The sequence below is a fragment of the Dromaius novaehollandiae genome, chromosome 3 (genome assembly GCF_036370855.1).
Source record: "Dromaius novaehollandiae isolate bDroNov1 chromosome 3, bDroNov1.hap1, whole genome shotgun sequence".
NCBI classification, from domain to species: Eukaryota; Metazoa; Chordata; class Aves; order Casuariiformes; family Dromaiidae; genus Dromaius; species Dromaius novaehollandiae.
The window spans coordinates 93,102,134-93,129,674 of record NC_088100.1 but is presented as its reverse complement, the minus strand read 5'-3'; the positions used below and the strand labels follow the sequence as shown (position 1 = coordinate 93,129,674).

The following is a 27,541-nucleotide window of genomic DNA, read 5'->3' as shown; positions in this document are numbered from 1 at the left end:
CATCTGTCGGTAAGGAGCCTGCTGTCTAGTGCATTCAGGAGGAAGGTCCTGTGTTCCCTCGGGATGAGATTTCACACCCAGAAAGGTCTCCACAGCTGGGCCCACAGGTGCACCACTGACCTGCCATCTTCAATTTTTGTGATTTGCTGACTTACAGAAATTTCCAAGCTCCTGTACAGCCAGTGCAAAGCTAGTGACAACATCCTTGCCATCTTTGTTACCTTCCACAGCCACATATGAAACAGCCCATAGATCCTCACAAGCCAAAAAGCCAATGGTGAAGACACAAAGCAGGCAACTCCTTCGGCTTCTCACTCTGGAAATCCATGGACAGCCCGCTCACCTCCTCACTTCGCTGCTGGACTCTATGAGATGTTACTGGACAAGATGAAACAGCCTCCTCAGGTACTTGTCTTCTCTCCTCTGCTCTACATCCTCTGCAGAGGAACTGCAGATACACCTGCTAAGCTGCCTAAATTGGTTTTCAGTAAAAGCCAGATCCTTTACCTTGGCAAAAGCAGGATTGAGGCAGCCATGAAAGCAATGGTTTATATTAAGCCAAGTGAGTTGCCTCCAAGACATCCAGGAGCATGCAGTGTGCTCCTCTCCAATGCAGCTAGAGGACTGGTAACATGTGATTCACTCACCTCCAGGGCTGAGGAAAGGACAGCGCTTGCAAAGAGCCTTTCCTCCCAAAGACCCCAAAGCATGTCACAGAAGATGCAATGGTATCACAATCCCTCACAGTGGGACAAGCATGGTGAGAGCTTAGGAGTTCTTCGTCCAGGACAGTGTGGTCTTGCTGAGCTGTCACCAGCAGCAGGTTACACACTGCTCCAACAGCGAACACAAAGTCCATTACCAGCACAGGGGAGGCTCAGGGTGTCACTTCTCATCTTGGACTGTAAACTCCACCGAGATTACGTCTACCCGTGTCTGTACAGAGCACAGCATGACAGTGCTCCTGATGAGACAGAGGCAGGGTTGGGATTGTCACCACATTCCTTTGTATCAGGGGCTGGAAAGGAACCCAGGAGTCCTGCCCTCTTGTTCATGCCCATTAGACCACCCTCTTCTGAGCTGGGAACTTGGGCTGAGCCCCCCCAAAAGTATTTTGGTGCCTAACTCCCACTGATTTCAAGGGTCTTTAGGTACCTACATACTTTTGGAGGCTCTGGGCCCAGATTCAGGAGTCCAACTGGCAGGTTACTTGTGCCCTGTAGCCTCCAGAGGCAATGCTGGAGGGTCTGTTACACAATGGAAGAAAACTAGGATGCAAGGCAGAAGGAGAAGGCAAAGGAAATCGAGGTCAGAATTAAATTCTTTAATACAAAAAAAGTGTTTGTCGTCGTCGTCGTTGTTTTTTTAAGATATATCTGTAATTTCTTTGTTTAAAAATAAATATGTACTAAGGAATATCTTGAAAAAATTCACTAGACACAATATGTAGTGTTAATATCTTTTTTCCCCGCAATTATTACAGATAAACAGTAGCACCAATAAATAAAATGATAACAAATATTAAAATTAAAAAGGAGAGAGATTCAAGATGTAGAATTTTCTATTTTTCCTGTCTCTTCTTTTTACATATATAAAAAAATCGTAGCGTCTATTTAATCCGAATCACACATATACATAAACATATATATATATATACAAACACATAGCCAAATATATATATAGTATGTAGATGTATATCTAACCCTCGTCTCAATAGGAATGTGTAGGGGTAGGTGTTAGAGAAATTAATTAAATAACTGCCCATAACATGCTACTGACTCTGCCAACAATTGGGGAGAGATGGGACGGGACAACAGGAAAGTTAAAATTTATACACAACCAGTACAAATAAAAAAAAAAAAAAAGGAGGTACGGCTTATAAATAGTTGAAATTAAATATTAACAAAGAATACTGAAAAATCCCTACTCTTTAATTAAATTATCTGTTTAATTTCTAATTTAAAAAGGGATATTAAATAAGTATATAAAACACTTTCTCTTCCCTCCCCCCCATCGGAAGCCTCTGTCTTGCGCATGATGCAGCATGAGTATTATACATTGTAGATGCAAGCACCCACCCGTGTGTTTTTTCTCCTTCTGAAAGCCATCAGTCGGATGGGAAGTTCCTAGTGGTTAGTAGTCACTTGTTGTGAGTCTGTTTTTAGACTGTCTTGTCTTTTTGGAAGATTTCCATGTTGTACATTATCAAGCGTTGAAAATTCAGTTGCAGATGATGTTTGGCAGCATTCTGACACAGACTGAGTACCTTTTTGATTATTATTATTAATAATAATAATTTTAATCACAGAACTAGATTATATATATCCACATAGATGTACAAACACGCTTTCAGGGGTGTGTGTGTGTGCGCACGTGTGTAAGGTGGGTTTCACATACACCACAGGATATATTGCAGATACACACACAGCCAAGATTTTCAGACACAACTTAGGGATTCCGGCTGCCTTCACATTTGATTCCCCAGCCCAAGACATGGAAAAAGGGCCTGATATTTACAGAACGTCAAGAAAAAATCAGACGTTCTAAAGGGTCATTCACACTGGGCACACAAAATTGAAGGCAGCGAAAATTGCTTCCTTTTTTCCTCCTTCAATCTTGGCATACATATATATATATATTATATATATATATTAAAAAAGAGAGAGAAAAACACAAACATACATACACACAGACAGAAATGCACACATTCACATACACACACACCCCGACTGTGTATATACTTTTGATTAATATCCCTTTCCAGAAATGTTCCATAAGCATCTTGGATGCTCTTGAGTGGCAGCTCTGTGCATGAAGAAAGCAGACAGTGCTGAACAACTGTGTGGCTATGCACCGGTCCCCATTCTTGCTTCAGCACACTGTAGGCCTTGTGTCCTTTTGCAGCCACCAAGGGCGGGAAATCTAGACTCCTGTGATACTTCCTTGAATAGAAAATTAGTGCGCATCAGCTGCCCACCATCCTTAAGAAACACCAGCACATCTCTCTGGCAAAGTTTCTATAGCGAATAAAGTCAACGCAAAATGTACACTGACATCCCATGTCCCAGCAAGGCAGGCAGGTTATGAGACGATAAGGGCGAAGGTTGGGGGAAGAGAGGGGAGGAGGAATCCTTGATCACGCAGACGGCCATTTCCTTGGCCTTTGACCCATCGCACCCTAGGATGCCTCTCTTTGGAACTCCCTGCCCATCCTCTCCATCACCTCTCCTCCCTGTCCCAGGCAAGGAGAAGGTGGTTTGTGGAACAGCACACTCTACAGAAAAACAGCGGAGGCCGCACAAGTCAGTTAGAGTTAAGAAGTTTACACCCAGCGCTTCTACTTAAGTCCAGTCTTAGCTTGTTTCTTATGCCCCAAGTAGCCCGCTTGTGTCCACAGCAGTCGAGTATTATCCAGTGAAGACACCAATAACATTAGCAATGTTAAAAAAACATAATCAGTATATATATATATTATATATATGTGTGTGTGTGTGTGTTTGTGGTTAAGATATACATATATGTATATATAGATGTGGTTAAAATATATATACATATATATATATGTATATGCATGTATACACACATATATATGTATGTATGGAAAAACCCATCAAATACACCCCTATAGTCTTCCTGGCTCTGTTATTTAGCAGCATGAAAAGAAAAATAAAATAAAACAGTTCAAAACCCAAAGGTGAATTCTGTGCGGCGGGTGCCTTGGGGAATGTTCCTTCCGGAGTCCATCGTCCGTACTGAAAGTGCTGTGCTCTACCGATCCTTCATTTTTAGGGTTCATTTGGATTAGTGTTTTGTTTTGTTTTTTTCTGTCCAGGTGAGAAATCAGGCTCCAGAAACAGGGCTGTTCCCCCTTCTTTTCGGCTGCTCACCGTCTCGGTTTTTCACATCTGCCAGAGAGGAGAAGGAAGGGAAAAAAAGAGAGGAGAGGTTAATGTTTGTGATTGGGGGGCGAGAGGGGAGACAAATACGATAGGGAAGGAAAGGAAGGGAGGTGGCTGATGTGTTTAAGAGCACATAGTGTTAAGACATGGCGTGATGTCACTGGTGGGGTGAGGTACTGTGCAGATGGGGCAAAACAGCTGAGAATCTTAACCCATGAATGGTTAGATGAATTCTACTCCTCCAAACCCACCTAGACCGGGGAGACACTGGTACGGGGTAAATTTAGAAGCAGAATCACAACCTTCCCCACATACAAACTGTGCTGAGTGTCTTATTTGCACCCTCTCACACCACAGACACACACACACATGCACAAACACACACGTACACACACAGAAAAACAAGGCTAAGCAATGCATGCAGAAAGACATACTCCCTCAGCTCCTCACCTAGCCCCCTGTTTGAGTTGGAAGCGGTGCAGGCAACAAAGTCTCATGCAGGGAGGAATGTGAAAAGAAAGTGCTTCTCATTCCACTGGCTGCCAAGAGCAGGGGTTAGCACCAGAGAACAGCAGCAGCAGCCCACAGAAGCAGTAGGAGAAATGAGAACTTGCCCTTCCCTGTAGGGCCCAGTTCAAATACTACAAGGAGAAGGAGCAGGAGGAACTTCAGCTTAAGCAACTTTATATCCAGAAACAGGTAAGTTACCTGCTCCCATGACTCCTTCCTATCCTCTTGGCCAACACGCCAGTTCTGGAAACCTCCTATAGTGCCCATCATCCCACCAGAGGGAGAAACTGGCAAGAGAAACTAGTAAAATACTTGAGCCACCATGACTGCTTTGAGGTGTTGTCTCTTTTTTCTTTGCACTTAGGAATACTTCTCATCCTTCAAACTCTGTAGAGATAATTTCCAGCTATAGTGGGGATAGGGTAAAGGAGCAGGGGGAAAAGGTCAAGATTAGGTCTGGTCTCACTCTTCAGGAATTATGCTTGCTAGAGTTTTCAAAGCTCTGGCAGTGCCAGAGGCTTCTCTGGGGTTTGGCACAAGCACTGTCGCACCTAATGGAAGCACTTGCTACTTGTAGCAGTCTTAGTCACTGAGGCAATTCCAGGCAGGCAAACAGATGCCTCTTCTTTCAGGATGTAGCCAAAGTATTCCCTGGATCTCTCTCTATTTTCTCATTCGACCATTGCCACTGCAATATTCCCCTGACAGGAAGAAGCTCCTAGATGTCTGCGAATGGGGCCCGAGTTCAGAGTCACAGCCAAGGGCTCGTTAGTGACCCCATCTTTATGTCTCTCTCTATGACTAGGTAGGATGATCACATGCTGGAGATGCACACACAGCCGGTGTGAGTAAAGAGACCCTACTGAGTTCACCAAAGCATCCAGGTGAGAACCAGGAATCTCAGTTCCTGCACATGTCCATGCCATAGATGGTGCGTGACAGGTAGCACTCAGACAACACATGCATAGCACGGATCTCTGAACAGACACAGTGTCTTTGCATCTCCCCCCTAACATCTGAAATACAGACCTCTGCCTGCCTTCATCTAGAGATGGACTTAATCCCACTGTATCCCACATCACAGCCCTGGGTGAAGCCCTTCAAACCACGTCTCTGGCCAAGGCATGCAGGGAACTTTAAGCACAGTGCAAGAGGACAGGGTCCTCTCCCTGGCTTTAGAAACGAAGAAGCAAAGGAGAACGTGGGGACAGCCTTGCAGCAGGCTCCTGGCCTGGCTTCCCTCACTCTGCGCATAGCAGAGTGCCCACAAGCCACATAAAAAGGGGCTTGAAAGACAGGGATGCTCAAATCCTAGTCAGTTAGGAAGGATTTAGCCTTGTCCAACAGCACCCTCAGAGCTGCACACAGGTAGTGTACAGAGGGCTACAGAGCCTTCCCCTGGCTACCACATCAATGCGAACTCTGTCATCTTGTTCTAGGGGAAAGGATACCTTAGATACAAACGCTCCGTCTCTGGGAGCCATCCCCCTCCAAGTCCTGACAGCACATCAGAAACGCACAGCCACCATTTGACACAGGGAAACTGTCCTCGTCTCAGTTAGCCCTCTGCCCTCTGGCCCAGGTAGGACAGAGGAAATAAGTGATAGTAGAGCACTGGTGCCAGAAGTCAGCAGGAAGCAAGCTCCCCCCACTTTCTCTTTCTCTCTCTCTCTCTTTCTCTTTGTGTGTTTCTCTTTCATCCTTCAGGACACAAACCTGCAAGTGCGCTCGTTTAACTCAAGCTGCCTCGACTTGCAACGTGAGTCTGTGAATTTGCAGGAACATTTACAGGTCTGGGGATCTTGTACAAACAAGTGCTTTCTCCTTTCTGAGCAAGGCTCACAGTGACTGCAAAAAGGCAAAAGGAAAGATGTCTAAGCTACAGCGCTTCAGCAGAAAGAAAATACACATGCAACACCCTAAACATCAAAGCAATCCCCTTGCCCCCTCCCACAGCCCCCATGCTGCCCACTGGAGTGTCGCAGGCTGATGGGTTTTCCAGCAGCACTGCGGCAGTCCCAGGACCTCTTCAGGACAGCAACCCCTTGCATTAGCGTAAAGAGAAAGAAAACAGGCTCTCTGCACAGTATTCACAAATGCTGCATTGGATCCAGTCAGCACAGGCCAAGGGAGGAGGATGGGGGAAGCAAGGATGGGAAGGTGAGAGGTCTCAACTAGCTATTGATGTATCAATGAAAGGCATCCTCTGAAGTGAGCTATTCGAGTAGAAAGAGGCCAGTGGCTAAGAGAGTTAAATACACAGGGGCTCTCCTCCACTGGAAAGCAGCTGGGCTCCAGCATCATGTGCTTACCCCTGCAGTCTGCACTGCCCTTCTTTCTGTAGGCCTCATCCCCACCTTGCCACCTAGGAGTCTCCTATGGAAGGGCCATGAATTTGCAATGCAGAATTCTGTGAACCACCGTGAGAGAGACAGAGCACGAAAGACAGAGCGAGAGATGGAGCGAGAGACAGACAGAGAGAAGCCACCAATTCCAGCACAGAGAGAGAGAGAGAGAGAGCACCCCACCGTCTCCCCAACACCCCTCTCCAGGTTCCCACCATCCCACCTCTCCTCTCCACTTGTGATTCCACCAGACACGCACGCACACGTGCGCACACATACACACACACACACACACACACACACACACATGCACGGCAGATGCCAGCCTATCTGTCGCCAGTCATCATAGCAACAAGGGCACAAGACAAGCGGAGGGAAGTGGATGACAGAGTTGCAAATGGAAGTAATGGAAAAGAGGTGCAGAGCACTTGCCCACCCACCCGTGTTCTCATGCCCTGGGAAAGTGGTCACCACTGATGATTAGAGAGAGCCAAGCAAGCTAAAGCCACCTTCCCTGAGCTTCCCTTAGTGCCAGAGCTGTGCCACCACCAGCGCTGCCCAGCCCCTGCAGGGTCTGCAGCCCACCAGTGACTGAGGAGAGGAGGGTGAGATTTTGCGTGAGCAGCAAGCAGGCAGATTGGTTTGGGGAGAGGGAGGGAAGAGAGTCTATAAGCAGAGGACACAAACGTACAAGCTGGGTGGTTTGTACCGGCCTTTCTTGCGCTTTCTCTTTTGACCCTTCCCCTTTCCTCGCTTTGATTTTCTGGAAGAAAAACAAAAAAAAAAAAACAGAGAAAGACAGAGAGAAAGAAGGAGAGAAAGGGAGAGAAAGAGAGGAAATGGAAGAAAACGCAAGGAAGAAGAGAAAAAAAATACAGCCATGTGCCTTGCTGGGAGGGGGGAAGCACATGAGGCAGGACTGGAGGGCAGGTCTCATGGCCGAAGCACAGATCTCCACCTCACATACAAACTCACTGGTCCCCTGTGCTCCTGCCAGCACGGCAACCAGCCTGCCTGCAGCCAAGCCAGTGCCAGGGGATACAGCGTGCACAGGAACCACCTCCACACAGGGCAATCGCCAGCCACCACAGCCAAGGCAGATTTGCTGGTGTCTCAGAGGGGTGCCTGCTCCCTCCGGAGAGGGGCAGTGGGAAAGGGATAAGGAGTAAGGGGGAAAGGGAACAGAAAGCCCCGTGAAAGCATCACACAACCGCAGTGAGTGCAGACGGCTGTTTCAGGCGACAAGCTCAGATGCACACCACTTGACTGACAAGAGGCAACCTGAGTAGAGAGACTCTCCCACACCTCCTGCCTTGGGGGAAAAGAAGACACTCAGATCCAAAGCGGTGCCCGGCACCAGGCTGAGGAGGGGGCAGTCTAGCTCCAAGCAGATCTGCTGCAGGGTTGGCATCACTTCTGCCTTGGGATGGGAGCGAAGGGACCCTGGGGGAGACGTGGTCTACACAGTGCTGCTGTGTGGTGGGCTATCTAGCTTGAACGCTCTGCTCACCCACCCACCTCCTGCCAATGGCTCAGTGGACTCCAGGAGACTTTGTTGTCCACTACTAGCCCCTCCAGCATCCTCCTTCCTCACCCCACAGGAGAAAGAGGGAGGCCCAACCTACTTATGACACCCAGGAGATGATAACCAGCAAGTGGCTTTCAGATCCTCCCTCCTTTCCTCCCCCACCCATCCCCTCCCTCCCCTCACTTTCCACATGAGCGGAGTACACAGAGCCAAGGCACTGACTCGCTTTTAAAAATTCACCAGTTGCTCCTGATTCCTGCACAAGGGCTGGGACATGCAGGCCTGGATGCTAAGCACTGATCTCTACAGTCTGGTGAGAGCTTGGCAGACAAGCAAGCCCCAGCACATGGCGGCTCAGCAAAGACTCCCTCCTTCTCCGCTCTGCCTCCTTCCTTCCCTAGCACAGCCCACCTACGGAGAGGGCTGTAGAGGGGATATAGGGGGACAGAAAGGAAAGCATCTTAGAGGTGTTGCTTAGGCCCTGTCCAAGTCTTTTCACTGGAACAAGTGCCTGAGCATCGGCTCCCTCCCAGCCACTGGCCCTAGCTGTCAGGAGTTACAGGGAAGCAGTGAGGGCAGGGAAACCAACCTGAAGGGAGGAGAGGGGCACCGATATAACAGGACTTTCAATCCAGCACAGATCAAAGCACAACAGTCACTCCCACCCCTTCCCCTCCTTCCCAGGGAGTGCAGAACCAGCAAAGAGCAGGCAAGATACTGTTAGAAGGGGAGAGGGAAATGCAACACAATCTGGGCTGGCTGCTTCACCCACACCCCATCCTCACCAGAGTTCACACAGACCCAACTCTCGCACACCTTCAAACCACAGAGCCACACAGACCGACTGGTCCCGGCACAGCCCTGCACAGAGAGGAGTGTTGGCTGCATGCAGCCCAGTGCAACCACGAGCAGATTTCCAGGGGGAAGAGGAGAGGCTGGAAGGCAGCTAGAAATACACAACTACCAGGAGAGGGGTGAAAGAAGGTCTCTCTCACTCTCCCACTTGCTCTCTCTGTCTGCTTCAGCCTCATCTCCCAGTATTCACCCCTTTCCTCTCCAACTCCGCACCTCTAAATGGCAGAGCCGCTATCCCAGCCATGCGCAGTCCAGTTCACCCCCTCGCCCAGAGAGGTCACTTTTTTTTCGATGTTGTTCCACGTTTTGTGATCGTTCCTGCAACTACTGCAGGACAAGAGCTTGTTTATCTACTTTCCACAACCTTTTTATTTTGAGGAGGAAGGAAAGGGAAGGTTGTGCTTAACCTCCTTCAGGTCACCAGACCAAATCCATCAGCTTGAAAAAACTCTCAGGAAAGCCTCCACCAAGACCCCACCAGGACATCCACTTCTCTTTCTGCCCTCCCGGCCCCCCCACCCAACGAACAGCAGTGTCACATCGAGCATGGCATCAGCCCTACCTCCACCAGGCCTCTATTGCCACCTTTCCCTGTAGCCAGCAGACTTCCTACCCAAGCTGCTGTGACAGAAGCCAGCAAGTTCTCACTCAAGCAGCAAGAAAAAAAAATTAATAATAAAGAAAGGCAGTGATTTGCAGTAACCAGAAACACCCCAGGAAGAGGGAAGGGAGAGTGGGGGCTGCACCTTGAATCCATTCTGGTAGGACACACACGCCGGGACCTCCCTGACTCGGGGTAAAGCATTAGGAATGACTGCCATGGTCGTGGGTCATGCAAGCTCCAGGTCTGGGGTATGAAGAAAGGACTGTCAGATCTGGGTTTCTGTGCCCACCTGGAACGGATTCAGAGTGTCGCCCCCATGCACTACCATATGCCATCTCCAAAAACATCTTCTCAAAGTGAGTATCTCCAACCAATCAAAGAAATGGGCAAGGGGCAGTGGGGAGAGGAAACACCAGCCAACCACCAAAAGAGAAAGGAGGAAAGGTTTGTCACTTACTTTTCTTGTTTATTTTTGACATCTTTCTTTGGTCTGTGGGAGAAGAGAGAACAAAAATCTTATTAGAAGGGAGCTTACCAAATACACTTTCAGCATTATCCCCAGTTCCCACAAGTCCATGCACAGCTGCCATTGCAGGATGCCCACAGCACAGGTTAAGTGATCCTTCTCAAAGTGCCTGTTCTCCTGTTGCACCTTGCTGGCAGGCAGTGCCAACAGTCCCCAGGTTGTAGGCTAGCATTGTCCACCCACGATATCTAGAGATGGAGGGTCCTCACCAGGAAAGGACTTCTTTTCCAAGGCTCAGCCATCCCACTGTAAACCAGCTCAGGAGAGTGCAGAAGCCTCTGGACAACAGTCCCAACCCAATGGCAAGAAAAAGGAAAGACTCAGGGTAAGTTTATTGCAAGTGCAACCACTGCTGCTCCATTCTCACCTGCAGTCACATTTACTGTGCTGTAAGAAGCTCATGTGCGCTATGTGCTGACTCTGATGGGGTTTAATTCTCATGATCTGGAAGAAAAGACACAAAAAGAGTCACTATCTATTCACTATTTACATTCACAGCTCCAAAACAGCCCACTGTGCAGCAAAACATTTGCACCCCAGGTGCTCCTGGAAAGAGCATGGCAGAGTTTGAGCTGGCTTTGCGGCCCCATTCTCCCAGTCAGGGAAGGCCTTTGATCACAAACAAGCAGCAGCACCAGGCTCGTGCCAAAGCTCTGTTTGCTCACACATGCAAAGTGCCAGAACTGGTCGACTACCTTGGAGACAGACACGGGAGCAGGCGTTACACCACAGCAAGGTTCTCACTGAGCCATCCCATCAATACCAGAGATACAACAACAGAGCCTCCAACCCGCTCTCAGATAAGAGACATGCTTCAGTCTAAAGCAAAAGCCCAAAGCAAAAGCTCCATTTCCCGTGTGTTTTCTCTAAACCACCACTCCATCCTGGCCAACACCTCACCTTCTCAGTGACTTGACATACCAGATAAGCCTGGTGCTCTATGCTTAAAACACACTGCAGAGCCAAACACTTGCCTAGGCCCCAACCCCTTACTGCCTCCAAGGGAGTCACATCAGAAGCTATGCATGATAGTACATGTACATCTTTCAGCCCAGAACCTGGCTGAACCACTAGCTCTAGCATTTGCACCAGAGATCTGCTCAGATACCTCTGACCCTTTACAGGCATGTGGGCATACCAGTCAACAGCTGTAATTCAGCAAAGAATGGTAGGAAGAAAACCACCCTTAGCTACACCATACTAGTAGGGCCTGGCACAGACTGGAGCCTGCAAGTGGAAGAGCAGTATGGGGAGCCATGGTATCAAGCAGACAGGTTCTCCACCAGAGAGATTAAACACAGCTCAGGTCACAGGTAAAAACAGCTTGCTGGTAATCACATAGTCCTGCATGTCTCTTGTCCATATTGCAAAGTGATTACAATATTTACAATGGCTATTCAAAAGGCCAAGGGACAGAATAGTAGGAGGTGGGGGCTACAGGTTAGGGGCGATGAGCATCAGCAACATTGTGGATATGAGCTGGGATCCAGGCTGGCAGAGAAGGGCAGGGACAAAGCCTTCTAAGGAGAGTCTGCATCTTCCTAATACACCCAGCCTTTGCCTTTATAGCCAGTCTCTGTCTCTTCCAAGAAAAGAATTCAGCAGCCTCCAAACAAAGCAGGAGGACGCCCAGAGGCAGAAAGGCTTTTACACTTGACACTGCAACAGTATGTTTCTTAGAGCCCCTTTCCACCCCTGCTGTGCCAATGCAGCTAATGACCCAAATCCCCTGCTCTGCTGGTAAAGGCTGACCTCACATGCCCTCCAGGAGAGAGAGCACTGACAGGCTTTTCCCTTTTTGCACTAGTCAGCTGCCTTCAGAGCAACAGCTGTGTGGACCAAGCGCTAAGCTAAGGTGGAACAAGGGCCTGCGAAGGGTCTTCTTGGAGGCCTCAGAGATAAAAACATCAGAAATGGTTCTCTGCATTCAGAAATGCTCCTCTGCATGCTCCTAGCTTCTATATTTTGCTGCTAGCAGGGTCAGAACCACTGACAAATGGATTCTCCTCTTAGCTTTGAACAGGGAAGAGCAGCTCATTTTTCAACCCTGTGTGGCATAATGCTTGGCACAAGGATGAAGACAGAAGTGAGAGGTGAACCCTCCTGATTTGACTATCTCCAAGGTCTCCATCTCCTGGGACAGGATGTTCTTACTCTGGATGAGCTGGAGCTGGGACACGGGAGGGGTCATATTGGCTGACTTGCACCCTCCACCCTCACGTGCCAGCTTGCAAGGTGGGCCCTCACCTCCATCGTGACGTTGTACACATCCACAGGGACACATTCTAGGCCCTCATCGCCGCAGCAACCTGCACATCTCATCAGAGGCACACAGGATGGCTTGAATATGTACTCCACCTCATCGGGGTACTCCTGGAAAATGTCCACCAAGGTCTCAATTGTCCTGCAGAAGCTGCGCTCATAGACGTCCAGGAATTTGATAACTACAAGGAGGAATGGAGGGAAGAAGTTAATGCCAACTCAGATCAAGAACACCCAGTGCTTCACCCCTTAAAAAGAACAAGACAGTTGCAACACATCTACCCTATGCTCTTCACTAACAGTCTTGCAGGCCTAAGTCCTTTGTCTCTGCCCTCCACACACACACGCACAAATCAGGCAGGGAAGAGGGGATGATCTCCTCTTACTGCTACTTCACAGTAGAGACAACATGGGCAGGAGAGCCTCACTACTTGGACTGATTCTCCCTGACACCATGATGCATTCCATAGGTGCCTCCTCCCCAAACCTCTTCCCCTGCTATCTCCCATGCTCTCAGACACACTGCCACTAAGCATATTAGCTCAGCCAAAAAGCACCTGAGGCTGCTGCACATGACTTGGGCTCTAGATTAAGGCCCTTCACTGGTTTGTCTTTCACCCCCTTTCCCAACAACCAGTTGCTGACCCAGTGGGTTTTAGAAGGCAGGGGTATAAACTAGAGGCAGAAGCATCCTTTCCACAGACCTCTGCACAGAGACACTCCTGAGAACTACCAGATGGTCCTGAACAACGAATCCACGTTTTCACCCTTCCCCTCAGCTACCTCTCCTACCCACACAGATTATCCACCTCAATATGTCACCTTCACAACCACAACAGCACCTGTTACAAGTCACAGCCTCCGTGTCTCTGCACCAACCACTTTCCCAGACCAAAGAATCGAGCCACCCACTGAAAGATTCAAAGCAAGCCCACAGCACCCCCAGGATTAACTACACCACATATAGTTGACTACTGAACCACAATGAGGCAGTGTGGGAGCGGGAACAGGGTGGATCTGCCTTTATTCCCTGCCTTCCCTCTGAATGGAGCAAACACTAAGTGCTTGCGATCTGCACTGATTTCACAAGCATTTCTCAATGTTTCCCAGTCTCTTGCCAAAGCTTCATCTTGCTGCTTGGTCAAGGGTTGGAGAGATTTAAAGAGACGAGAGATAGGATAGATAAGTACGCACGCACAAAATCCAGCTGCTAGTACAGTTCTGCAAACAGTGAGTACCTGGAGCCCTAGGAGCCAGGCCTCCTAGCTCTACCAGCATGCAGGCAAGGAAGATGCCTCAAATGGAGCAGATGATAAGTATACGCACAAAGAGATAGTGCCTGCCCCATGCTGTTAGGCATTGTAATGATCCACCTGTACAGTATGCAGAGTCCTACAGCACCGAGGTTGATAACTCTGTGTGATAAGCACAAACTGCTTGCATCATGGAAAAAAATGGGCTTCAGTAAGCGTTTCTAGAGTGCCCTGAACTTGTGACAAACTGGCATAAAGGTTACTTTGCCACAAAAATGCAAAAGCTGCAGGGCTTGTAGCTCACAGCCCGCAGTTAATTGTTGAAAGTTAATTCTAGGTCATGCAGAGCTGACAGTGCCACACTGCTGAGAGAATGCGTACAAGAGGGGAGGAGCTCCCATCCAGGGCGTTTGAAGTGTCAGAGAGCGTGAGCAGTTATTGAAAGAGAAAGTGGCTTATGAAAGGGAAATGCAGCCTAGCAGGCATGGACTTCTTGTTGGTATTCCTAGCCCAAAAGACAGCATGTCCCTGTTCCTTGTCCACTCCTCTTCCCTCCACCCCTAACTGCAGTATGCCTCCTGTCTCTTCTCCTGTCTTGTCTGTGCTACCTTCTTCTTCCTGTTCCCCTTCAGAGTGACCTTAATCACCACCTATGTTCCAACAAGTTGAACAATTTAATATGTGGGAAATTCTGCAGTCACAATGACAGCCACAGATCAGCACTGTTGATTATTCACACTGTGCCAGCAGAAAGGATCTAGGTACTCTGGCACTAAAGGCACAGTTCTGGATAAAAATGCTCAGAGACCCACGGCAAGGGGAGGGAAGGAAGAGAAGAGAGAGGGAAAGCAACTGTTACCTGTGCAAATCAAAGGCTGCTACCTGAATTAGTCTGGGGTGTAAAGAGGCAGAAACTGAGCAGACAACTGAAGTGAAACTGATTCAGTTCTACCACGCTTTCCAAGCATTTGCACTGCATGAGCAGCTGGATTATACCAGTGAATCCGGACTACAGACTGACCGCAAAACAGCACATTCAATTTCTTTTGCAGAGTCTTTACTTTCATGGCTGTGCCCTGATGACTATATTTGAGATCTGGGAGAGCTGACAGGACCAAATGCTTCCCATAAAGAATCCGGGAATTTTTGCCTTTACTTAATGCATGATGATTTTCCGAAGTCTGAATCAGCCTCTGAAAAGGAAAAGGGGAATCTTCATCCAGCTGCTAATCAGAATATCTTGCCATGAAAATCCCCTTCCCTTGATTTCACTGGACATAGAGCATTCAACACACGCACTATTAAATGCTCCATAGTTAATCTGTACAATTGGTACCCAAACCTGAGCATGTGACTGAGGTACAGTCATTCCCACAACAGAGCCCTGCCCCTGCTACTGCATCGACATTTACACCTAGATATCTGGAGTTATATCCCACGCTTTGTTGGGCTGATTCAGCCTATGCGTCCTTTCCATTGGTTGTGTCGATGACGGAAGAACATGTCTGTCTTTCACGGGGAAATATAGGAAGGTCACTGAAGGACTAACACAACTTGGCCTGCTCCCTTCCTGCATGGCCTCAGCCCATGTTAAAACTTAATCCCACGTTTAACCCACACCCCTAACCTGTAAAACACCTCCAGATTTGAGTCAGAGGTTCTTCTTTGCAAATGGAGGGGGAAGTAAGGCTAAAACCTAGTCAGGGCCCACATTAACTCTTCAGGGCAGGCATACCCACAGCAGACAGGATCAAGTCCAAATTTGGAGCAGTCGAGTGGAAACAAGCTAGCCTAGAAAAGGAGCAAGTCTGTGATCATTTTGCCTCCCTCCCCGTCAATGGCTTAGCAGCAATACAGACACACTGTTCTTTTAAAAATAAGAGTGCAGCCACAAGTGCTGGTGGTTTCCTTTATTTATACCAGAAAATCTTTTCTCGTGAAACAAACAAAGAGTGTTTGTCTGACTCCTCTACAACTTCCCATGCCACAAAACATGTGGAAGGCTCTCTGAGCGCAAAAGGGTAGGGGCTGAAGCTAAAATTGCAGTCTCCAACCAGAGAAGTCCATCCCAAATGAAAATCTGTCAGAGTCTGACATCTCGGCAAGCACAAAATGGCCAAAGGCACAAAATCACCTCTTAGCCCACCCCCAAATCCATAAGAGCTTTAGTAGAAGGAGCTGCAGAATTGTCCCTGTGGGAAAGAGGCATGTCACTGCCTCCTCTTCGCAGAGCAGAAACTGAGGCACAGAGAGAGGCTCTCCAAGGTCATACAGCAGGACAGAAGTAGAGCCAAGTAATGCCAAGAGTCCTAATTTCTAGCTCACAGATGTATTTGCATTGCAGAACCAGGAATAGCACCACGGCAAGAGCAGTTAACTCCCACCACTAACATCTCCCCCTGTCCCAGCAGCCTTCTTGTGACAGGGAACTGCATTCTGCTCAACTTCTCCTGTCCCAAGGACAGTGGCTGGCCACAAAAAATGGCACAGATGAGTATACTACCTCTTTTATATCAACAGCAGAGGGACCAGTTACCAAAATAAGCCTCACAGCAGGCTCCATCTTGATCCCTCTGGAGTCACTGAACCTTCCTCTGTTGACTTCAGCAGGAGCAAGGGTCAAGCGCAACACACGGCAGCCCGCCAGCAAATCACAAATGGATGCCCATGCAAAATGGACACCTATCACCAGCGCAGCCTGCCACAAACCTCTGGCAACACACAGGCTGTCTGTCATATCAACAGAGTTACAGAAATTGAAATAGAGTGCGACAAAAAAAAGCCAATCGGGGCCCACACTGCTGGAGCCCTCTGCTGACCTTCAGCTGGAATAACTTGGGAGGTCACAACCTGCCAGGCCCCTGCAAGACCCAGAAAGGCAGTGAGTGGGCTGCTCCACTGTGAAGGTATGGGAAAAACATGGACAGCTCAGGATGGTCTTAAAGCAGCTGATGACCACATCAGCCTGAAGGCTCCCAAGTCCACAGCACTTTTACCTCCCTTCCGAACTGAGCACCGCGGAGGGAAAGCCAAGCTGCCACAACAGGCAGGGCAGCACCGGGCAGGGGGCTGGCAGGAGACGCCCCTGACTACCCCAGTGCTAACCACTCTTCTGGCCTACACGCATATCTACCCGCACAGAGCGAGGGGGCACGGGGCATTGCCGCAGCCTGGCCCCTGGGCAGCCAGAGCCACACAAAATCGCAACGGCTGCAGAGGCACCACCGCATTTCCTCACCAGGCGACACTCCCGCCCGTGCTCGACCGCCAGCAACAAGCTGCGCAGGGCCTATCAGAGCATGCCGCTGTCCCCTGAACGCGCTGGGGCTGGTAGCTCGAGCCAGAGTAAAAGGGCCTATTTTTTGAGCCTGGCTCTGTGCTTAGCAAAAGCATCCTGGTCTGCCCGGGGGGCACTGGGGACTTGGGAGGGACGACTCTGGAAAATCAGCCTAGGCTGCTGGGGCTGCTTCTTCTTTTTCCTTTTTTTTTTTTTTCCTCCTTTTTTCCTCCCCTGGAGACCTGCCGCCTCGCAGACCCAGAGGGGTCAGGGCGCTCCTCCGGCCTTTGTTCGGGGATCAGCCCTCGCCACCGAGCCGGGCACCGGGGGGGGGGGAAAGAGGCGGGCAGCAGCGATGACAAATTCGTTCCTACGGCACTGTGGCGAATCCCGAGGAAACTGTTCGCAGCTACACAGCTCTTTGTGTGCGCATATATATATATATTTATATGAATGAGCGCGTGTGTGCGCGTGCGTGCATGTGTGCGTGCACGGGTGCACGCACGCAGTTTTTCAGAGTTGTGGGAAAGGCGCGGCAGGCTGGGCCGGCCCCGCAGCGCGCTCCCGCCCCACGGCGGCGGCCCCACGGCGGCGCCCGGCCCCAGGCCCGCGGCGCGGGGGGGGGCGACGCCGCCGCCGCGAAGGGGTTAATGGCGGCGTTTCCCCCCCCCCCCCCCCGCCGCCGCCCGGGAGGGGGCGGTGTTGGCTCCCGGCGGCGGCCGGGGCCGCCTCCCCCCCGAGCCCCCCGGTCGCCTCCCGCTGCCCCTCGGGCCCGGCCGGCGCTGAAAGGGAAGACGCCCAGCGCTTACCTTCATTGGGTTTCCGCTCCCCATCCCCCAGGGCAGGAGCAGCCTTCGACAACTGCAAAGATAACAGAAAATTAGTCAGAACACGGAGTCACTACCCGGTCCCCGGGGGCAGTTAGGGTCTGGGGGCGGCCCGCCCCCCCCCCCCCAGAGGAGGCCCCCGCGCTCCAGCGGGCGCTGGCGCCCTCCGAGGCGACGCTGTTCCCCCTCCCGCGGCCCAGGCAGGCACAGAGGGACCTTTTGTTTCCCCCTTCCCCCGGCGCAGAGGCCGAAATAAAAATCGCGCGGCGGCCGGAGCGGGGAAGCAGGGCAGGGGGACGGCGTGGTGCCCTCTGGCACCCCCTGGCCCCGCGCCCCAGTGGGTGAGGGCGGGGGGCAGGCCCAGCCCCGGCCACTCGGTCCCAAGGAGGGGGAAACTCTTCCCCTCAAAAGGCATTTTATTTTCAATGATTAAGGTCAAAAACGGGAGAGCAAATGGGGGCTGGGGGGGGTGGGGGGCCGCGGAGGAGAAAAATAACATTGGTGACCTTCTCACGCTGACATGACAAATATGCCGGGAGATTTGTCGGCGTTCACGCTCCAAGGCGAGTTAGCGGAAGGTATTTCCAAAAGGGGCCTGCCTCGTGAGGCTGACCCGGGAGGGCTGTGGCCCTCGTGCTGCCTTTAAAGCAACCACCGACTTGTTTTTCTCCCCCGAGCCTCCCTTTCCCCACCATAAAGGTGAATCCGGCCGACAAGAGGAGCGGGGAGGGCTGAGGGGGGAGACAGGCTGTCAGGCTTGAAAGGGCATCGCTCCTCTTTCAATGTCACATATGCCTGTCGCTGAGTGGTGGTGGCCACAGAGGTGTCGATATCTGGCCCCGTGTCAGAGCAGTTAACTGTTACAGCCCTGCTTTTGCGAGTAATTCCACAAAACGGCCCTGGTTTCCCTCCTCTCCCCTTGGCACACAGGGTGCTGCACGCCCTCACCTAAGAGCCCCTCACGCAACACTCCCTTTCCAGGGCTCCCAACTACTTCCCGAGCACAAAAAAAGGCCCCAAGCCCACCATGGTGAGCTCTACATTCATCCCCGCTGTCCTAGGGGGACAAGGGGCACTTCCAAGCAGCCGAAGCAGGCAGCAGTGGAAATAGGTAACCCACCCCAAGGTCAGGATGGAGAAATGTCAGACCGCTTTACTAAGGAAGTCTTTCCAACTCCAGGTGTAACAAAAACGCCACTCTTCCTGCTCTGTGTGAGAGTTTTAGCTCTGACTTAACTTTCCAGCCAAGTCAGGTTTCCCCCTGCTGTTCAGTTCTGAACCAAAACTTGAATATGCCCCGCTCTCTTCGCTTGTGCAATATATATTGCCACCTATGTGACGCCACACACCCCAGACGCAGCTGCATTTCAGCAGAGGCCTAAAAATAGTAGCGATACATGCACACAAAATACTGTTTTATCAGCAATGCACTGTATTTAGGCTTAGAAAAAGCCCCCTGATCTCACAGTTGTAATTCCAGCCAGACACACGACTGAATTAAGCAGGCAAAGTCCACCTCAAGCTCACAATAGGAATCTGCTACCTATGGTCTTCTACACGGCCCTGCGCATAGGGCAAGCATCACCTCGTGTGCACCTTTTAAAAGTGTCGGCTTTTAAAAGAAGGCAGAAAGAGAGCTGGCTAAGCCCCAGAAGCCCCTCTCCCAGTCATTCCTTTGTGTCCGTGCACACTTCCCTTTGTCTAAGGCTCTCCTGACCTAGCTCCTTGCTTCACAGTTTGGCCGAGTCCTTCTGTACCTGGGCATAACACACCAGTCCAGGCTTGAGCCACCCCATGCATGGATCTTTTTTCTTCCCTGGGGAGGAGGGGCCCTGTGCCTGACCGCAAGTGCTAAGGCTGTGATAACAGTCTAAAAAGCAGGTTCTGAGGAACAGTTTTGTTCCTGAAGTGTGAAGGTCACTGCAACAGCACAAACAAAATGGAGGCAGCAGAGATTGCGGTCGCCTTCCAAAACCACTCAGTGCCCCAAGGTCTATGGGTCAAAAGAAAACTGCATCAGGGCAGAAAAGCCCCAATTCGTGTCATAGCACAGGAAGAGAATCACTACCCAAATAAGCCTATGCAAGTCACAATGCCCCCAAGACCTTCCGCAGAGGGATTTTGTGCACACACACGCACAGAATGACCATGATGGACTGAGCAATATTAGCTCAGAGCTATCTCCACGGTCACTCTGCCCATTCTCCACGTGAGGCTGCCCAGCCTTCTGCTGCCAAGCCCCCTGCCTCCCTGCACACGCACACACAAGGTGCACAGGTGTCAGAAAGCAGACGTAAGTCACACTTTCACTGCTCACCTGCCACCTGGCCAGCACCTCTCCCTGCCCCGATGTACCTGGAACAAGAGCTTGAATCCTCTCCCAGAGCTCACCTACACCCAGGTTGCAATTCCACCCTGAGAGGAAGGAAATTGAGACAGGTACAAAGCTTACCAGCAATGCAGTGAACAAGGGTGCTGGGCCCCCCATGCCTGAGCTTTGCACACAGTTTCTGAGCACTCAAGGGGAGCTCTCACCAGAAACCCGAAAGGTTTCTCAGAACTACCAGTAACATGGTGTTCACCTACCACACTGAAAAACTTCTCTGCCCTTTTGGTGGTGCCTTTCACCTGTGGCTGGTGCCCTCAAAGCCTGTCCACCAGAGCAGCAGATGGGGTGGGGGATTTTGCCTCACTTTAGACCAAGCTGCTACAGATCATACAGGGCAATTGGAAACCAAAAGCATTCCAAGGGACAAGCAGGCCCACCGTGCCCTTCGGTGGAAGCCTGAAGGTCATGCTCTCCGCGGCTGGCTTTTGGAATTACCCAACAGCTCTGTAACACAGTTTCTTTCCAACAGATTTTCAACATTTCCCGTAGGTGTGGAAGCAACCCCTGAGCTCGTGAGAGGGGTAAATGACGCTGGGAATGGGGCTAACCAAGGGGAAGCTTCTTGTTGTGCCCTTTGGAGGTCAAAGCAAATGCACATTCTGAAGTGGGGCAAAACTCTCCCTAACAAATCGACCCCCCTCACCCCATCTGTGTGTCTGCACCTTCCCTTCTCCTTCAGTTCCAGTATGAAGCAAGTTATTCTCTGGAGGGAGAGAAAAGGTTAATCAAGTCATTCCTCTACAACCATCACCCCCCTCACCAACACCATCAGTACTCTTTCTCTCCCTTCCCCTCCCCCTAATCTGTGCAGCCTCATTAAAAGAGCTTTGTAACTGTTTAGGACTGGAACAAACAATCCATGCACTTTGAGAAGGACTCTGGGACAGGAGTTAAGGCACTTTTCGTCTTAGGTGCTAGAAATTCTTCTCAGCGGTTTCTACTTAAGGGGCAGGGGGGAGACTCATTGCACTCCTTCTCCATTGTACATTCAGACAGCGGTTGGTAATCCTGCAAGCTGCCGGCACAGCAGAGGCACCTCTGACACAGAGCAGAATGGAGAGGAGAGCGTATTTGGGTTTGCTGAGGCATTAGTGAGCCCCTCCGAGGTGTCAGCATGGGCTTCCCTCTGCTCTGCTCCCCAAGGAGCTCTCCTCTCAGCATGTCCTCAGAGCAAGGGCGAGCAGCGGCTCCAGAAAGGTGACCTGCTGGGTCCCATCTGCTGAAGGGCTCGGGAGGCAGGTTCTGGTGGTTCCCAGCATGGCCTGGCGCAGAGACATACCAAAAGCAGCGAGCCCGGTGGGTGTGTGAACATTAGCAGTCTAGTCACAGGCTCGCTCTCCCTCCCTCAGTGTCTGATCATTGCCTCTTCCCTTTGGCAATACAGCTGGCGTAGCCAGGTACCATTGCCTTTCAAGCAGGAAGGGAAGAGTTCCCAGACCCTTGTCAGGGGTAACGTGCCACCAAGCTGCAGCTGAGACCCTCAGACAAAAGAAGATCAGGAGTGACCGGCCATTCCCCATTCTCTAGGAAACAGGGGCCTGGAAGGGGACAACAACCCCAACCTCCCTGACCCCATGGGGTGTGAGGACCGTACATCGCCGCTCAGGCAATGGCAAACAGCTGGGACGGTGGCACTGTGAAGCCATCTTTCCTCCCTGTCCTACACAGCAAGGCTATCGCCGCAAGTGGAGGCAGACACCTGTGGCATCAGCGCTTCCCGGCCCAGATCATGACACAACTTCCCACTGTCCCAGCCGCACTGCAGGAGCAACCGTAACAACTCCCTCAATAGCGAGACATCCTCCTGCTGCCTTCACTACAGGAGCACTGTGATTCCAGCGCCTCTCCTCCCTCACCTTTAGGAAAGCAGCCTGACATGCGTTGGACCCTGCTTTCCCAACTGAGCCTCTGCCAGGGCTTTTATTTAATTCTCTCCAACGTGCCTGGCTAGCTAGATAGGTTTTATTCAGCATGACAGTCTGATTAACAGTAGAGATAACTATTATCATCAAAGCACAAAGCCCTACTCCCGACGTGAAGAGTCATGCTTTCTGCCATGCCCACAGCCATCGTCAAGCTGCCTACGTGAGATCTGCTGGTATTTCTAACGTTCCCATCACCGTGGTGCCCAGGCGACCAACGGACAAATAAGGACAGAACTGAAGGACATACCTTACCATCTATCTGTCTGTGCACTTATATGGCCCGCATGTCCCAGCTATCTGAACATCTAGCAATCTCTCATATATTTATGCCCACAACATTTCCCCCTATCCCCCTGAATTTTTCCCTACTTTTCCCCACCGTTATCTTCTTTCTTTTTTTCATCAGCACCATCCTCCTGCCTAGGGGAAAAGGCAGCATGAGGCTTTCACACAACTCCTGAGGACAGACAGACCTGGACTCTACCTGATCCACAGTTTCATCTCTGGGGAAGAGGAAGGGGAGGGGAGAAGGAGCAAGGGGAGGGTTGAAGGGTATTATCACCAGACACCGATACAGAGTGTCTAACCGATAGGCAGGGAACTGATTCTGTTGTACTCAGGAGCTTACTCAGGAGCTGAGAGGCAAAGAAACCCTGTTTTAGGCGATGGTGAAAAACTCTTAGCGGAAACAACTGTCCCATAAACCAGATCTGGCACCCAGGCTGCACAGACCTGCTCTGTGACACACTCATTATGAGAGCTGAGCCGTGGCTCCTACGGAGCACAGTCTAACGTACGCCTGTCGCTAAAGAAAGTAGAGATATAGCAGGCTAGAAACAAAGCATGCAATGCCTGCATGACTTCGGTTACAGCTGAAATGGCTCCTAATTGGGGAGTCACCTTCCAGCATTAGTGCTGAATAAACAATGTGAATAACTGATTAGTTTACAAACGGCATTTATTTTCTTGAGTCTGAGAGATGACCTAGCCAACACTCTCTCCAAGTGCTGAGGAGAAATGGCAGGAGAAAACTAACCTGCTATATAGCCTTTAAAACATAATCCATGTCTGCCTAGCAAACACTGCCACTTTCACGTGGACACTCTGACTAAACCCCTTAATATCTCTTGGCAACGCAGCCCTCTTGATTATTTTAAAAACAGAAAGATTTATAGGACAGGTTTCCACAGAAAGCTTTTTTCTTTTAAAAAAAAAAAAAGAAAGAAAAGAAAAGGAGGAAGAGTTGGTTTCTAATCCCTCAGGAATGACAACGAGGCAGAAGTAAAAGTGACCGAGGAGGAAGAGAAGAGAAAAATGTGGGGTTTTGTAATCTCGGTGCAGGAGATATGCATTTTGAAAAAACAAAATCAATCTGGAAGAAATTCAGGATCCATTTTGTCCTCTTTGATCTCTATTTGTTTTTCCAGCTAGGTATTTTGAACTCCACTCGGCAGCACGAACCCGAGCTGGGACCCAAGGCAAATACCGCCGAAACACCCTTTTGCAATGTCAGGAGACCCGAGGACGGGAGGAGAGGCTGATGCAAGAAGCCAGCGCGCTGCCTCCCTACCTCGCGCCGCCCGCAGCGCCCCAGCTCCAGCCCCGGCCCCGGCCCCGGCCCGGACCCCACGCTGCCGGCCCCTCCGCCCCGCGCCGCGCCGGGAGCCCCACGCCAGGGGCGTGCAGGGCGCGCACACGTGCGCGGACACCCCACGCGGCACTCCCGGCTCCTCGGGGAGCCTGTGCAGCGCCAGGGAGCACTTTTCCCCCCTCCAGCGCTGCACACACACACACACACACACACGTATATATAAATCTATACATATGCACACACGTGTGTGCGCGCTGCAAGCACCCACCCGGGCTCCCCAGTGCCAGCATAATGGGCAGCACGGGGGCCCCGCACCGAGCAGGTGGGCGGCGGGGGGTCGCGGAAAAAAAGGAGGGGAAAAAAAGGGGAAAAAAAAGTCTGCCTTCCCCCCCCCCCCCGGACGCCCGGCACAAAAGCCCCCGGCGCGCCCCCCGCCCGCAGCCCCGGCCCTCCCCGCTTACCTCCGCGCTGTGCAGATAGAGCAGCGCCGCCAGCCCCCAGTGGATCCAAGTGAGCAGAAAGTTCATGGTTGCCGGCGCACGCCGCGGAGCGGGGCCCGCCGCGCTCCGCCTCGCCGCCGCCGCCGCCGCCCCGCCGCCGCCGCCGCCGCCCCGCCGCGCTCTCGCCCGCGCCGCCTCCGTGCCCGCCGCCGCCTCCTGGGGTGCCGCCGGCCGGGCGCTGCGAAGGGGGTCCGGGGGAAGGGGGCTCCTCTTCGGGGTCGCCGGCTTCACCCCTCCATGAGCCCGGCTCTCCGCCGGCCCCCGCCGCTGCTCAGGGTGGGCGCTCCGCCGGGCCGAGGGCAGGCTCCGCGGCCGCCCGGCCCCCGCCGCCGTCCGGCCGCCGCCGCCGGGCAATCCGAGCTCCACAGCGGCGCCGGTGCGCGGCCGCGCTCCCCGCGCCGGGGGCAAGCAGGCAGGCGGGCACCCGCGCCGCGCTCGCACGGTCTCACGCGCTCACGCCAAACTTTGCGCGGAAAGTTTCAATGCATCTCTCGTCCTGCGCCCCCTCTGCGCGGCGGCCTCCTCCTGCGGCTCCCCGAGCCGGGGTCGCCTTCCCGGCGGGAAGGGGCTGATCCCAGCGCCGCGGCTCGGCCCGACCCCTCTCCGGCAACTCGGGGCGGTGAGGCGCAGGGGACGGACAGAGCGCGCTCCTCCTGCCCTCTCTGTCTCTGTCTCTCTCTCCCTCTCTCTGTCCACCGCTCAGAGAAAAATCAGAATTAAAAAAAAAATCCAAACTGGCCAGAGAGGGAGGGAACTGGGGCGGGGGAAGGCTCTGCAGGAAAAGGGGGAAAAAATCCCAGTGGATCAAAGTGTAGGTGGGGAAAAATAAATTAAACGAGAGGATAAAGCACGGCGCAAAGCCAACAGCAGGTCCCGGTGCCCGGGCAGGGCTGCTCCCGCGGCGCGCTGTCCCCCGCCGGCGCGGCGTGCGCTCCTCGCCCCCGGCGCCGCGGCGGCCGGGCTCCGCGCACTCCAGCGGCGGCTCCGCGCAGCGCCCGCTCTCAGCGCAGCGCCCGCCCCACCGCCCGCTCGCCGGCGCTCTGCAACTGCTCGGCGCGGCCGCAGGGAGAGACGCTCCGGCAAAGTCCCACCCTCGCCGCCGATTCCCCTCCCTCCTCCCCTCCCATCCCTTTCCGCGCTCGGCGAAAAGGCCACGGAGGTGCAGGGGTGCGCGCCCCCCTCCGCGCCCTCCCCTCGCCCAGCCGCCGCGGCCACTCGTGACCGCGGCCCCCCCACCCGCCCGCGGCCCCCGCGTCTCGGCCGCCTCGCCGCCCTTGCACCCCCCCCCCACGCCACCCCGACAAGCCGCTCTTCCCCCACCCGCTTTGCCCCGGCGGCAAAACGCACCTTCAGGTCAAAATTCGCCTCGTCCGTGGGAATCGCTCCAAAGTCCAGCAGGAACATTTGGGGGAGGGGGCAGGAGGGGACGAACCGTCATTACAGCCCCCCTCCCCAGTCCTCCGCTTTTTGGAGACGGTGATTTTTTTAGCACCTATGTGCTGAAGCGGAGGGGGGCTTACCCTTAGTTAGCTTTTATTTCTCTTTATCCAGCGTAAACCCTGGTTAGCTCAATGGGCCTGCTTGCGCCCACTCATTGGTGCCGGAGTGTACAGGAGGACGTTATACTGAAAAGGTGAAGATTTTGTCAGACAGACCCCATCCCACTTTCTGGGAAGGCATTTGAAGAGCAGAAAGGCAGCGTCATCTCACTGGAGTTACCGCGGGCATTCCCCAGCTAGGCTCCTTCACTCACATCACCCACAAAATTTCCTCATGTGGGATATTGTAACAATGTGCGAGTGTCCAAATATATAAATCTATCTCCTGCCACCGTCCTCCGAGGACCTCGAGTGGTGGATGCAGTGGGAGTCCAGACCGGGTAAATTCCTGGGGCTCACCGCAGGCTGGAAGAAGGGGAACTGGAAAAAGACATCAAAGAAAGAAAAGGCCATATTATCATTAGAAAGCAGGTATTTCAGTGCAGTGCCACAGATTCCTAATGATACAGGCAAAGTGTTGACTCTATAGAGGCACCTGCTGGTTGAGGGAAACACACAAAACAAAACAAAAAAAAATCACTGCCTTTGGTACATCTTAGACCCGTTCTTCTCTTTGTTTATCTTTTAAACACTTTGTGTCACCCCCTCATGCAGTCTTCGGGCATGTTGCCGGGGTCACACTGATCGCGACAAAGGCTGGGAGATGAGTGCCAGGTCTGTCTGAGCAAGGAGCAACTCCAGCGCCCATCCAGCCCCTCCGCTCCCCCGGTAGCAGAGTCATACCCCGCACGGCCTGTACCCAGCAGCTTCCGTCTGGTGAAGGGGAGAAGTCAGGCCTATTTAAAAGCTTGGAGGAGAACATAACCCCTTCCCCCTCAGGGATCACGTTTCTACAGAGTGGTGGTGAGTGTTGTTCAAACATTGCAAAAGAATCCCTTTTTCTTCTCTCTTTCCCTTTTTTGTTTTGTTTTTTTTTACTAATCATTGCAAAAAGTTTTTCTGAAGAAACAAATATCCGTCCAAAATAACTGGAGTTTCCCGTATTCAAAATGCAGTTGCCAAAAACGTCCTCCATGAGATAGGGAGACTTTAAGACCTCCAGGGAACAAGAGGGGATATTTCATTGGAAAAGTCAAATTAAAGTTCCTGGAGGCAGGAACCATTTCCGACTCTGTCACAGAGTTCACTGTGTTCACACCTCCTCATGCCAGGCCTCTGAGCTTCAGATCAGCAGAAAGCAGATAAGTCACTCTTTATTTTTTTTCTTTATTTGATGGAAAATTCAAGGTGCCTGCCCCTCACCATGCTAAGTGAGCTTTTTATGAATGAATGTACCTTTATCGCAAATAACCTGTAATTCTAACATTCCTCTGGATGGATGAAATACCCAAGGCTTCCACACTGTTGAAAGTCCCGCAAAGAAATCTAACAAAAAAAAGATGAAATCCACCAGTGGAGCAGGGGAGCCTTATCCCCTTAAAGTTACAATGTACTGTAAATAATGTACAGAACCCAGCTTCTAAAATTACCACTACATGATCGCTTATCTCATCTTATGTTTCATCTGGAGCCTGTGATCTTCCCACCTGCCAACATCCTCTTACCAGGAGAGTAGTGTATGAGACATCTGTGCAAATGGTCATGTACTTTCATGAATTCTGGCACAAGCAAGGACACCCACGTGCTTTCCATGTTAAAGTTACACCATAATAAATACGAGGATGGGAGATACCGACATTCCTATAGAATCC

At 51.7% G+C, this 27,541-nt stretch overlaps 1 protein-coding gene across 9 annotated transcripts; it reads right to left on the bottom strand.

Moving 5' to 3' along the window:
- Positions 1–1,303: 1,303 nt before the first annotated feature.
- VEGFA (vascular endothelial growth factor A) lies at positions 1,304–25,396 on the bottom strand. Of its 9 annotated transcripts, XM_064509505.1 has the most exons (9): positions 24,253–25,390; positions 17,869–17,920; positions 12,515–12,711; positions 10,635–10,711; positions 10,199–10,231; positions 9,884–10,030; positions 7,446–7,517; positions 6,126–6,257; positions 1,304–3,905 (listed from the first exon to the last, which is right to left on the bottom strand). In XM_064509505.1, the coding sequence occupies exons 1-9, from the start codon at positions 24,316–24,318 to the stop codon at positions 3,884–3,886; spliced, it is 798 nt and encodes a 265-aa protein (XP_064365575.1). In that variant the 5' UTR covers positions 24,319–25,390; the 3' UTR covers positions 1,304–3,883. The 9 variants fall into 9 exon arrangements, 7 of the variants coding, with proteins under 7 accessions (XP_064365575.1, XP_064365577.1, XP_064365576.1 ...); XM_064509507.1 differs by lacking the exon at positions 6,126–6,257 and having other exon boundaries at positions 24,253–25,396; XM_064509506.1 differs by lacking the exon at positions 7,446–7,517 and having other exon boundaries at positions 24,253–25,389.
- Positions 25,397–27,541: the final 2,145 nt, after the last annotated feature.

What these genes read in the sequence shown, in the direction of transcription:
- VEGFA (XM_064509505.1), bottom strand. Translation starts at nt 24,318, where the DNA reads ATGAACTTTCTGCTCACTTGGATCCACTGGGGGCTGGCGGCGCTGCTC. An exon ending in TGTACAACGTCACGATGGAG is followed by an intron (nt 10,712 to 12,514) that starts GTGAGGGCCCAC and finishes CTTTTCTTCCAG; the next exon opens with ATCATGAGAATTAAACCCCA. An exon ending in TTAAACGAGCGCACTTGCAG is followed by an intron (nt 3,906 to 6,125) that starts GTTTGTGTCCTG and finishes CCTCTCTGGCAG; the next exon opens with ATGTGAAAAACCGAGACGGT.